The sequence below is a fragment of the Lontra canadensis genome, unplaced genomic scaffold (genome assembly GCF_010015895.1).
Source record: "Lontra canadensis isolate GAN:19392208 unplaced genomic scaffold, GSC_riverotter_1.0 scaffold60, whole genome shotgun sequence".
NCBI lineage: Eukaryota > Metazoa > Chordata > Mammalia > Carnivora > Mustelidae > Lontra > Lontra canadensis.
Window position 1 is genome coordinate 12,162,022 of NW_022631054.1, and position 11,016 is coordinate 12,173,037.

An 11,016-nucleotide genomic window follows, 5' to 3' on the forward strand; every position below is an offset into this window, starting at 1 on the left:
GACTTGGTGTATTGGGAAATTGAAGAGTTCTGTGGGTAGGAGGCCCAGATCCTTCTCATCAGTAAGGACACCCCTGCTCCTTTGGTCTGTGCATTTATAAGGTGGGAGAGGAGGCAGTCTGGATGCCCCACTCTGGGCGGTAGGGAGCACAGCCCAGGTGCTGAGGGCCCGTGGGAGATGGGATGGGCTGTGTTTCCAGGGCTGTATTTCTGGTGCGGCATAAGTCCACGCGGCAGCGCTTTGCCATGAAGAAGGTCAACAAGCAGAACTTGATCCTTCGGAACCAGATCCAGCAGGCCTTCGTGGAGCGCGACATACTGACTTTTGCCGAGAACCCCTTTGTGGTCAGCATGTTCTGCTCCTTTGAGACCAAGCGCCACCTGTGCATGGTGATGGAGTATGTTGAAGGTACTGGGGGAGAGGTGGCCTGGCATGGAGGCCAAGGCACTGTGTGAGGCCTGGCCCGGAGCTGCAACCAGCAGCTTTAGATAGGGGTGACGTTTCAGGGCCCAGCTTCCCTATCTCTTTGGCATTGGTTTCTGCCTTAGGGTCTCAGAGACAGTTCGGCCACATGGCTGGGCCACATGGTGGGCACAAGTCTCCTTGCCCCGCCCAGGGAGAGGCTTCTGGGATAGTAACTGCCGTGAGGCTGTCCATGTCAGGTGCAAAGAGAGGCTTTTGGGGACAGGATGCATCAACCCCACAGCTGTAGAAGCCTGTGCCGCAAAGCCTGGATGCTGTCTACGGCTGGCCCAGGCGGGAACAAAGGAGGGAGCAGACCACGCAAGCCCAGGGTGGCATGCAGGAGGGAGGAATGCCACTGTCCTGATGGACGGCTTGTGAAGGGGACATCCCTTGAAGGGGGCACACCACACAAAATACTTTGGGGATGGAGTCGAAGAGCATCACGGGGCCCACTGGGGGAGAGATGACAGCTTTCCCAGTGACCTTCACTCTTCCTTCGCACTGCTGGATGCAGCTTCCGGAGACACTTGGCCTAAGTCTTGAAGTTGAAACTGAACAAAACTCTCCTTTTAATTCAGGGAGTACGTGCTGGGAGTTTACAATGTTGCCTTATTCAAAAACCAAAGGATAGCCAACAGGAAGGACATAAGTGGACAAACGCTGGAGGCTCAGTCAGATGTGTTTGTGATATGCAGGACTCCCACCCGGAAATCACTTCACTGCACCCCTGCCAGTCCCCTCACAGGCATGAAGGCCCAGCTTCCTACCCTCCCTGGCCTGAAGAGTGGCTGTGACAGCCGTTGGCAGACTCACTTCTGCCTGCGACTCCCCACATTCTGTTTGCCCCCCTGTCCCAGCACCAGGAGAGCGAGACTCCCGGTCTCTAGCCCCAGGGGAGTCCCCGAGGCCTCAGAGACCGGAAGCCTGAGACCACCCTGAGTAGGGAACTGGGTCCTTCCTTCAGAGTGTCCTGGGCTTGTTGCAGGAGGAGACTGTGCCACCCTGTTGAAGAACATCGGGGCCTTGCCTGTGGACATGGTGCGTCTGTACTTTGCGGAGACCGTGCTGGCCCTGGAGTACTTGCACAACTACGGCATCGTGCACCGTGACCTCAAGCCTGACAAGTACGCCCACTCTCTGGGGCCCTAGTCCGAGGTCTCCCTCTTGGGTCTCTAAATAAGTGGAGGCAGACACAGCATATTTGAATCTGTCCCAGAATGGCTGTTTGAAAACAGTTCTCATGCGGGTGTCTGTCCAGGCCTAGCTCTCTGGCCCCTGACTGCCCCAGATGCAAAGCCTGTTGCCTGCGAGTCTGGCCGGGGCTTCGTAAGGCCTCAGCGACATGTAAAAGCCCCTGAAGAGCTCTGCTAAAGAGACCAAGCAGGAGAGAGTTGGCACCATCTAGGAGATTGCTGAACGAGTGTTCTGACATTTACTGACATGTCTGGGCCAAGCACTGTTATCTGGGCTGTAAGGTAGTCCCTGACCTACAGAACTTTAGTGTGGGAAACAGCTGTCTGCCTACAGGCTACTTCTCAGAAGGCATTAGTCAGGTGGGGAAAGGTGGGAGGAGCTTTCTAAAGCCAGGAAGCGGGATTTGGAAAAGGCACACAGGTATGAGAGCTGGCAAGCTGGGAACTACCTTAGTACACTGCGCGGAGACAGGGATGCTTGACTGGTCAGAGTGGTAAGGGATGAGGCTGGAGAGAGAGGGAGGGAGTAGATCATCAGGGGTCTTTTTGTTAGGTTTGGATTTTATTGTAAACGGTCCTAGCGAGTCTTCAAAGGGCCTGTTAGCCAGAGGTGTGATAGAATGACACGCTCAGATTTTGGTTTAGGCTTAGCAAGATCACTCTGCCAACGGAGAGATGGTGAGGCTGCTGCAGGAGACCAGGCCAAGCCAACCACGCCTGCAGGGTACAGAAGAGAGGGGAAACGGTTAGGACGTAGAAACGAAACCAAAATGTGGGGGTGGGCATGGGTGTGGGAGAGGAAAAGGGAGCAGGAATCTGGGATATGTTCCAGATTTCCAGCTCAGGACTAGTGCATGAGGATAAGCCTCTGTCATGGAAAGTGGCTTTGACACTAGACAGACCAGAGTTCAAATGACCACTTGTTAACTCTGTGAACTTGGATCCGTTCATTAAACCTCCAGGCCTCTTTGTTCCTCCCCCTTTAAAATGTGGATAATCGTACCTACTTTGTTTTATTAGTTACTCTGTTGTAAGGCCTTTCAGGAGCCAGAATATAAATAATCAATAAGGTCCTTATCACAGAGCTCAGAGGTAACAAATCATTTTCTGCAAAGAGGATCCATTAGGAGGCGTGGCTCTGTTTTGGACAGGTCGAGTTCACAGTGCTGTAAGACCTCTGGGCAGTTAGTAGGCCTAGAGATTTTAAAGGAAGTCAAGATGCTGATTTGGGAATAATATTTGGGAAGATGCTGATTTGGGAATAATAGAATAAAGGAGTGGCAGGGTGAAGCCTTTGTTAGGAAATGAAATGACTCAGGCAGAGTATGTGACTGGAGAAGAAAGAGACCATTTTCTGTGAAGTCCTATCTCTGGTTTCTCCCAACTAGCCCTCCTTTAAAACCAGCTGTGGACATGGCACACAATTCTGTGCCCCTTTCCCCTCTCCCTGAGCCTGGGTATGGTGAGACACCCAGGTGAGGAGAGGGGACTGGGTATGGCGAGAGCTGTGGGCTGAGGCTAATTGCTCTGTGGAAGCAAGTCTGTCCCTCAGCTAGCTGGTACCTGCCCCCAGCAGAGAATATGGTTTGAGGACAGCAAACTGTAATGAGTTGGGTGAATGGGCAAAAGGCAGGTGAGTTGCTTGTGAAGAATGCAGAACTCACAAAGCCAGAGATACCTTTTCTTTCACAACTGCCTGTCTCCCTCCTGAAGCTACCCTGCTTAAGTCCCACAGGAAGCCTATAAAAGCCTGAGCGGGAAAATTGGGCATATACTAAAATCAGCACTCTTGGAAAACCAGGAAATAACCCCATACTTTTGTGTCTCTGACTTCCCAGCCTCCTAATTACATCCATGGGACACATCAAGCTTACTGACTTTGGCCTTTCTAAAATTGGCCTCATGAGCCTGACAACAAACTTGTACGAGGGTCACATTGAAAAGGATGCCCGGGAGTTCCTGGACAAGCAGGTAAGGAAGGATGGTTGAGACCTTGGGGGTTGAGGTCCAGACTTCAGAATATGGGGTGAGGGGCCACATACTTAACCCCGTGGCTACATGTTAAGACTGGGAACTCCTTTATCTTTTCCGACTTTTGGTTCCAGGGAGGCATTGAAATAAGGTAGCACATTTGGAAAATGGGGTGGACCTCAAGAATCATAATGGATATAAAATCCAAAATTATCTTCCTCAGGGTTTAGAGAAAATAGGTCACATAACCATTGTTACTCTAAGAGACTAACATGAGATGAGTCCCGATCCTCCTATCCTCAGTCAAGGGCAAGGCCCTTCTGGAGTCTGTTGTTCTTGGAGCACAGCTCGAAGTTTCCACTGGGCTGTGACCCAGCGTCCTGAGAGTAGCCTCTGGATGTTTCCTGATTTAACAGTTCAGATGATAACTGTCCGCAAGTCCCTACAGTAGTCCTGTGACTGTAGGGACAGTCCTCTGAGAGACTGGAGGGTAGAGGCCAGTTTGGGAACTAGATGCCATAAAGAGGTGTTGAGGGCTCAAGGGGAGGTTTTCCAGGCTAGAATTACATGTTTTGGTTAACTGTGAAGTACTCCACCAGCAGTTCCAACTCTAATACCCTGGGTTCCTATTGACCTCGCTCTTTAACCGAAGGAAGCAGGGTCTTCATTCAGACACTTCTCCAGGAGTGGGAACATCCCTACCCCTTCAGCCGTGATGCCAGTGAGCTGCCTCAGGATGCTGAGCCAGCCTGGCTTCTCTGGGCCCAGGTCTGCGGGACCCCGGAGTACATCGCGCCTGAAGTGATCCTGCGTCAGGGCTATGGAAAGCCGGTGGACTGGTGGGCCATGGGCATAATCCTGTATGAGTTCCTGGTGGGTTGCGTCCCTTTCTTTGGAGATACTCCGGAGGAGCTCTTCGGGCAAGTGATCAGTGGTAGGTACCGTCACCCTGGTACACTGGGGAGACAGAGTCTGGACCCACAAATACGATTTATGCATTCACCTGTGAGGCTTATGTTGTAACTTCACGTGTGTGTGTGTGTGTGTGTGTACGTGCATGCACGTGTGTGCGTGTGCATACTGTCACCCAGGGCTTGTTCTGTTTGTGTCACCCTGTATGGGCATGAGTGTGCCTGTGGTGTGTGTGTCTGTGAGTACACTAGTGTCTGAAGTGTCGAGTCAGGCTGAGCTAGAGCTTCAGGACAGGGGAAGTCCTGGATCACAGGATGGGACATGGTGAGTGGATGTGAGACACACACCCCCCCAGGAGGACAGGAACCTATAGAACTTAAGGAGCTGGGCCCCAGGCAAGGCTTTCAGGGGCTCTGGGCTGGGCCCTCTGTGGCTCCCTCCCCATCTCTTATCCTAGAACCCTCCTCTGTATCTTCCCACTCTGCCTGCAGCCTCTGAGACCCTGCTGTAAGCGCCTCCTTCCCTCTTTCCCCCATTCTACAGATGAGATCGTATGGCCTGAGGGGGATGATGCTCTGCCGCCGGATGCCCAGGACCTCACCTCCAAACTGCTCCATCAGAACCCTCTGGAGAGACTGGGCACAGGTAGGACAGGGCCACCTGACTTTCTCACAGCTTGCAAGAGAGTGGTTGAGTCCACTCACCCAGGAAGCTCGGGCTGGCCCTGAGACTGCCCTGCTCCTGTAAGCGCGTGAAGAGAGGTGCTGGAGTGGAGGGCTTCAGGACCAGCCTCCTGAGGGCTGGGTTCTCACTGGACTTGCTGGTCGGGACCCCACACAGCTCAACCCGCGCCCTGGCCCGCGCCCTTCCTGTCCACAGGCAGCGCCTCTGAGGTGAAGCAGCACTCCTTCTTTACCGGTCTGGACTGGACAGGACTTCTTCGCCAGAAGGCTGAATTTATTCCCCAGCTGGAGTCAGAGGATGATACCAGCTACTTTGACAGTAAGGCCGTGGGGAGGGGGAGGAGTGGGGGTCCTGTCCGTTTGCCCGGAAACGCCTGTGCACCCTGAACTTGGCATCAGGAGCAACTTCTTCAGGCCCTCTGAGGTCTGATAAGGGTCAAAAGGAGGCACTACCGGGGGCCTCTGAAGGGAACCGTCCCGTGTGTCTGGTCCAGCCCGCTCAGAGCGCTACCACCATGTGGACTCAGAGGACGAGGAAGAAGTGAGTGAGGATGGCTGCCTGGAGATCCGCCAGTTCTCTTCGTGCTCTCCAAGGTTCAGCAAGGTGCGACGTGGCAGGCCCAGGCTGGGCAGAACAGGAGGACTGGGAGAAGAGGGCCTGTCAGGGGCTGTGGCTGGGGCCGGTGGGGGGAGCAGGTGATGGGGCCGGCCCTAGGAAAAGGGGGAGAAAGGGCTGGGCCTGCATATGACAGAGACTGCAAGAAGCACTCCAGCCCCTGACTCTGGGATAGCTGCTTCCTCCAGTACGCACCTGGCATGGAGGAGAAAAGGTCAGGACGCATTCCAGTTCCTGGGCTTCAGATGCCAAGGACACTGTGGGGCGGTGTGGCTCTTGGGGCCTGTCCCCAGCACAGACTCTGTGCCCACAGGTGTACAGTAGTATGGAGCGTCTGTCACTGCTCGAGGAGTGCCGGGCACCACCCCCCACCAAGCGCAGCCTGAGTGAGGAGAAGGACGACCGCTCTGACGGCCTGGCAGGGCTGAGGGGCCGAGACCGGAGCTGGGTGATTGGCTCCCCTGAGATGTGAGCACCCAGAACCCCCCCTAGGGTGGGCAGCGCAGCCATCCATCCGTTGTTTCCGATCATGGACGAGATTCAGATGCGGGGTGGAGTGCTGGTGGCAGTGAGGGGGCTTCACAAGCATGGCTTCCAGGGGACTGTCCAAGGGAAGAAGTTCTGGGACTTATAACCCTTGTGAGCCCCTAAGGAAGCCTGGGCCAGAGGAGGGAGACCGCCTGCCTGTCTCACCTGGGCCTTGTGTCTCACAGATTGCGGAAGCGGCTGTCGGTGTCTGAGTCATCCCACACGGAGAGCGACTCAAGCCCTCCACTGACAGTGCGACGCCGCTGCTCAGGCCTCCTGGAAGCCCCCCGCTTCCCTGAGGGCCCTGAGGAGGCCAGCAGCACCCCCAGGAGACAGCAGCAGGAGGGGACATGGCTCCTGACACCCCCTTCTGGAGAAGGTGTATCTGGGCCTGTCCCTGAACGTCCAGTGGAGCGGCGGCTAAAGCTAGACGAGGAGCCCTTTGGCCAGAGCTGCGGTTCCAGCCCAGGTGTGGCCCAGCAGGCAGCCCGAGGGCCCAGACTGGAGGCTGCTGCAGACAGGCAGGGTGGGGAGGCTCCGCAGCATTGCAGGTCTCACTGCTCACTTGGGCCCACAGCTGTGGAGACTGCAGGAGGCCGTGGGACCCCACAGCTGACTGAGGGAGCCACAGCCAAGGCCATCAGTGACCTGGCAGTACGCAGGGCCCGCCACCGGCTGCTCTCGGGGGACTCTGTGGAAAAGCGCACCACTCGTCCCATCAACAAAGTGATCAAGTCTGCCTCAGCCACAACCCTGTCCCTCCTCATTCCTGCAGGTAGGGCTCCCAGGGAACTAGGCTAAAACTCACAGGAAGAGCCTTGGAATCTGTGTAAGTCTGTGGCAGGGGTCTGCGTGTGGCCACTACATTGTCTGTACATTGTGTATTGAGGAGCAGGTATCCAAGAGCTGTGTGTCACGGCTGCCCTGTTACAGGAGGTCTGTGTTGTGCACTGGTGTCAGGTTGTGCGTGCATGTGCCACAGGGCAAGATGGCACCGTGTAACAAGGGCCAGCTCTGAGGCAGAGAGCTCACGTTCAAGTCCTTGTTCCATCACCAAATGGCTCCCGACCTTGACAAAGTTGCTTAATCTGAGCCTCAAGTTCCTTGTCAAAAAACTAGTGGCAGCTCGCAGAGTAATTGGGATGTTTGAATCGCAATGGCCCTACAGCCCCTGATGGATACAAGTACACACTCAGTGCGAGCTGCTCCTGTGGAGGCTCTGGGCGAGGAGCTTTGCTGCTCCATGTCTGTGGGAAAGACGTCCCTGGGCTTAGGCTCTGCCTCTGACTACAGCTGCCTGGGATTAGCAGCCTAGATGGGGCTGGGCTGGGAGCATGGCCAGGCGGGGGTCCTCTGACCTGCTCAGTCCTGTCTTTCCTTCTCCAGAACACACCTCTTCTCCACTGGCCAGCCCTATGTCCCCGCATTCCCAGTCATCCAACCCATCATCCAGGGATTCTTCTCCAAGCAGGGATTTCTTGCCAGCTCTCAGCAGCTCAAGGCCCCCCATTATCATCCACCGAGCTGGCAAGAAGTATGGCTTCACCCTGCGGGCCATCCGTGTCTACATGGGTGACTCGGACGTCTACACCGTGCACCACATGGTGTGGGTATGTATGGGCATCCAGGCCTGTTGTTTCCCAGTTTCATCGTCCCCTCACCAGGGCCTATCTATCTCTGCTTCTGTCCTACACTATCCTCAGGGGTCCGAGGAGGGTGGGTAACAGCAGAACCAGGCCCCATACTTCATGCTCAGGCTCCAGGCTGAGGACTGTTCTCTTCCTGGGGCAGCACGTGGAGGATGGAGGTCCAGCCAGTGAGGCGGGGCTTCGTCAGGGTGACCTCATCACTCATGTCAACGGGGAACCTGTGCATGGGCTCGTGCATACAGAAGTGGTGGAGCTCATCCTGAAGGTTAGTGCTGGGTGTGCTGTTTCTGTGGTCCCTGAACGACTCCGGCCTTGTGAGTCTGTGACCGTCCATAGGGGGGTGGGAAAGTTGGGCACATGTGGCACTGAGAATGGAGGCACCCAGGGCAGTGGGTTTTCACTGGGAGGCAACGTCCTTACTGACCAAGGCCCAGGGATCCTTCTGAGCCATGGATAGGACTGAAGAACAAGACAGATGAACCTCTTCTCTACCTTTTCAACCCCAAAGTGCCCAGGCTCCAGTTGGAGCCATTTCCTAATCTGCGAAGAGGGAATAAAGGCCTGCGGTTCAGACTTGTTAATGCCGGGGCAAAAGCTAGAGCTGTGGTGTGGCCATGCCCGAGGGTATGGGTGGGAGCAAGGATATGTTCACTACCTGAGCTTGGGTTCACACTCTGTTCCTCAGAGCGGAAACAAGGTATCTATTTCAACAACGCCCTTGGAGAACACATCCATCAAAGTGGGGCCCGCTCGGAAGGGCAGCTACAAGGCCAAGATGGCCCGAAGGAGTAAGCGGAGCCGCGGCAAAGAGGGCCAAGAAAGGTGAGCCAGACTGAGCCACCTGGGTGGCCAGCATGTGCTGGGGTCCTGGCCAGTGGGCCCAATATATGCTATGTCCTGTGCCCCAACTCAGCCCTTAACCCTTATTTCTGCAGCAGAAAGAGGAGCTCCCTCTTCCGGAAGATCACCAAGCAGGCATCCCTGCTCCACACAAGCCGCAGCCTTTCCTCCCTTAACCGATCCTTATCGTCAGGGGAGAGCGGGCCAGGCTCTCCCACACACAGCCACAGCCTTTCCCCCCGATCGCCCACTCAGGGCTACCGGGTGACTCCGGATGCTGTGCATTCAGGTATGACGTGGTGTCTGCAGATCACAGAGAAAGCCCCTGGGAGGTAGGAAAGAAAGAGCCTAGGCCGTCTGTGCTTCTCTGTGGCCCCATTCTGAAACTCATTCACTCTACCCCCGATAGACCCAGCAGTCGTGGGGAGGAGGGTTCAGGGGTGAAGAGTGACTTTATTTCTGTAGCTTGGGCTCTGGATCACTGGTGGGGTCACCTTGATCTTGGGGCAGTCCAGGGCTAACCCTGTCTTGCCCCTCAGTCACTTCTGTCGGCTAACATTGCTCTGCCTTTGTCTGTGTGTCTTTCTGTGTGTGCAAAGTGGGAGGGAATTCGTCACAGAGCAGCTCCCCCAGCTCCAGCGTGCCCAGTTCTCCAGCCGGCTCTGGGCACACACGGCCCAGCTCCCTGCACGGCCTGGCACCCAAGCTCCAGCGCCAGTACCGCTCTCCGCGGCGCAAGTCAGCCGGCAGCATCCCACTGTCACCACTGGCCCACACCCCTTCCCCACCACCAGCAGCTTCACCCCAGCGCTCCCCATCACCACTGTCTGGCCATGGAGCCCAGGCCTTCCCCGCCAAGCTTCACTTGTCGCCTCCTCTGGGCAGGCAGCTCTCACGGCCCAAGAGTGCAGAGCCGCCCCGCTCACCGCTGCTAAAGAGAGTACAATCAGCCGAGAAACTGGCAGCAGCACTTGCTGCTTCCGAGAAGAAGCTAGCCACTTCTCGAAAGCATAGCCTTGACCTGCCCCACCCTGAGCTGAGGAAGGAACTGCCACCCAGGGAAGTCAGCCCTCTAGAGTTGGTTGGGACCAGGAGTGTACTGTCTGGGAAGGGCGTGCTGCAGCCTTCTCCTTCATGGGCCCTGGGCACCCTCCGACAGGACCGGGCTGAACGACGAGAGTCACTGCAGAAGCAAGAAGCCATCCGTGAGGTTGACTCCTCAGAGGATGACGCCGAGGAGGGACCTGAGAACAGCCAAGGTGTACGGGAGCCGAACTTGGCACCAACCCCGGAAGTGGGCCGGGCCGCACCCCTCACCGGAGCAAGAGAGGGTGAGGAAGAGGATGCCTTCTTGTCTAGAGACCCCAAGAGTCAGGGCCCAGTGGTCTCAGGTCTCTTGACAGAGGTCACACTGAAGCCTCCCAGAATGGAAGGCCCTAGTGTCCCCCAGAGGAAGCTTGGGATCCCACAAGCCTTTGAGGAGGCTGCCAGCTCATCAGGGGCCCCCAGCCTAGGTGAGGCTGGACCCACTGACCCCATCCCTCCTGAAGGCTGCTGGAAGGCCCAGCACTTCCACACCCAGGCACTAACAGCACTTTGTCCCAGCTCTTCAGGACCTGTCCCCACCAGTCGTTCTGCTGCCTCCACCTCTGGAGAGCCAGGCCCATGGTCTTGGAAATTTCTTATTGAGGGTCCAGACAGGGCATCCCCAAGCAGAAAGGCAACAATGGAAGGTGGGATGGCCAGCTCTCAGGATTTGGAAACCGTAACTCCAGCCCACCCTGAGAACCTGTCTCCCAGACAGGAGGGAAAGTCATGGCCACCTGGTGCCCCTGGGCTGGTCCATCCACCTTGTGAGTTTCCCCACCAAAGCCGGCTATGGGAGTCCGAGTGTGCAGAGAGAGAGAAAGAGGAGCCAGACCTGGGCATCACCAAAGTGCCTGATGCCTCAGGTGACAGGAGGCAGGACGTTCCACGCAGAAGCTGCCCCCTCACCCAGGAGCCTGGGCCCAGTCTACTCCGGAGGGGCCGAGACCCAGGGGGCCCTCAAAAGCATCAGGACCTGGCACTGGTACCTGATGAGCTTTTAAAGCAAACATAGCAGTTGTTTGCTGTTTCTTGCACTCAGACCTGTGTAATACATGCTCTTGGAAACCGTC

General features: G+C 56.2%; 1 protein-coding gene across 12 annotated transcripts in view; it reads left to right on the plus strand.

Annotated features, from left to right (window-relative positions):
- The window catches only part of MAST2 (microtubule associated serine/threonine kinase 2), a 211,563-nt gene extending 200,547 nt beyond the window's left edge, over positions 1 to 11,016 (plus strand). For 9 of the 12 annotated variants that reach the window (XM_032877648.1, XM_032877651.1, XM_032877649.1 and 6 more), the window contains 15 exons: positions 200 to 408; positions 1,451 to 1,589; positions 3,497 to 3,629; positions 4,398 to 4,563; positions 5,085 to 5,186; positions 5,421 to 5,543; positions 5,719 to 5,828; positions 6,154 to 6,308; positions 6,554 to 6,837; positions 6,946 to 7,143; positions 7,755 to 7,978; positions 8,160 to 8,282; positions 8,703 to 8,839; positions 8,953 to 9,146; positions 9,457 to 11,016. In XM_032877648.1, the coding sequence (XP_032733539.1) occupies positions 200 to 408; positions 1,451 to 1,589; positions 3,497 to 3,629; positions 4,398 to 4,563; positions 5,085 to 5,186; positions 5,421 to 5,543; positions 5,719 to 5,828; positions 6,154 to 6,308; positions 6,554 to 6,837; positions 6,946 to 7,143; positions 7,755 to 7,978; positions 8,160 to 8,282; positions 8,703 to 8,839; positions 8,953 to 9,146; positions 9,457 to 10,958 (3,799 nt within the window). In that variant the 3' untranslated portion in view covers positions 10,959 to 11,016. The remainder of the gene's footprint in view (positions 1 to 199; positions 409 to 1,450; positions 1,590 to 3,496; positions 3,630 to 4,397; positions 4,564 to 5,084; positions 5,187 to 5,420; positions 5,544 to 5,718; positions 5,829 to 6,153; positions 6,309 to 6,553; positions 6,838 to 6,945; positions 7,144 to 7,754; positions 7,979 to 8,159; positions 8,283 to 8,702; positions 8,840 to 8,952; positions 9,147 to 9,456) is intronic. The other 3 variants (XM_032877650.1, XM_032877656.1, XM_032877658.1) reach the window with 2 other exon arrangements.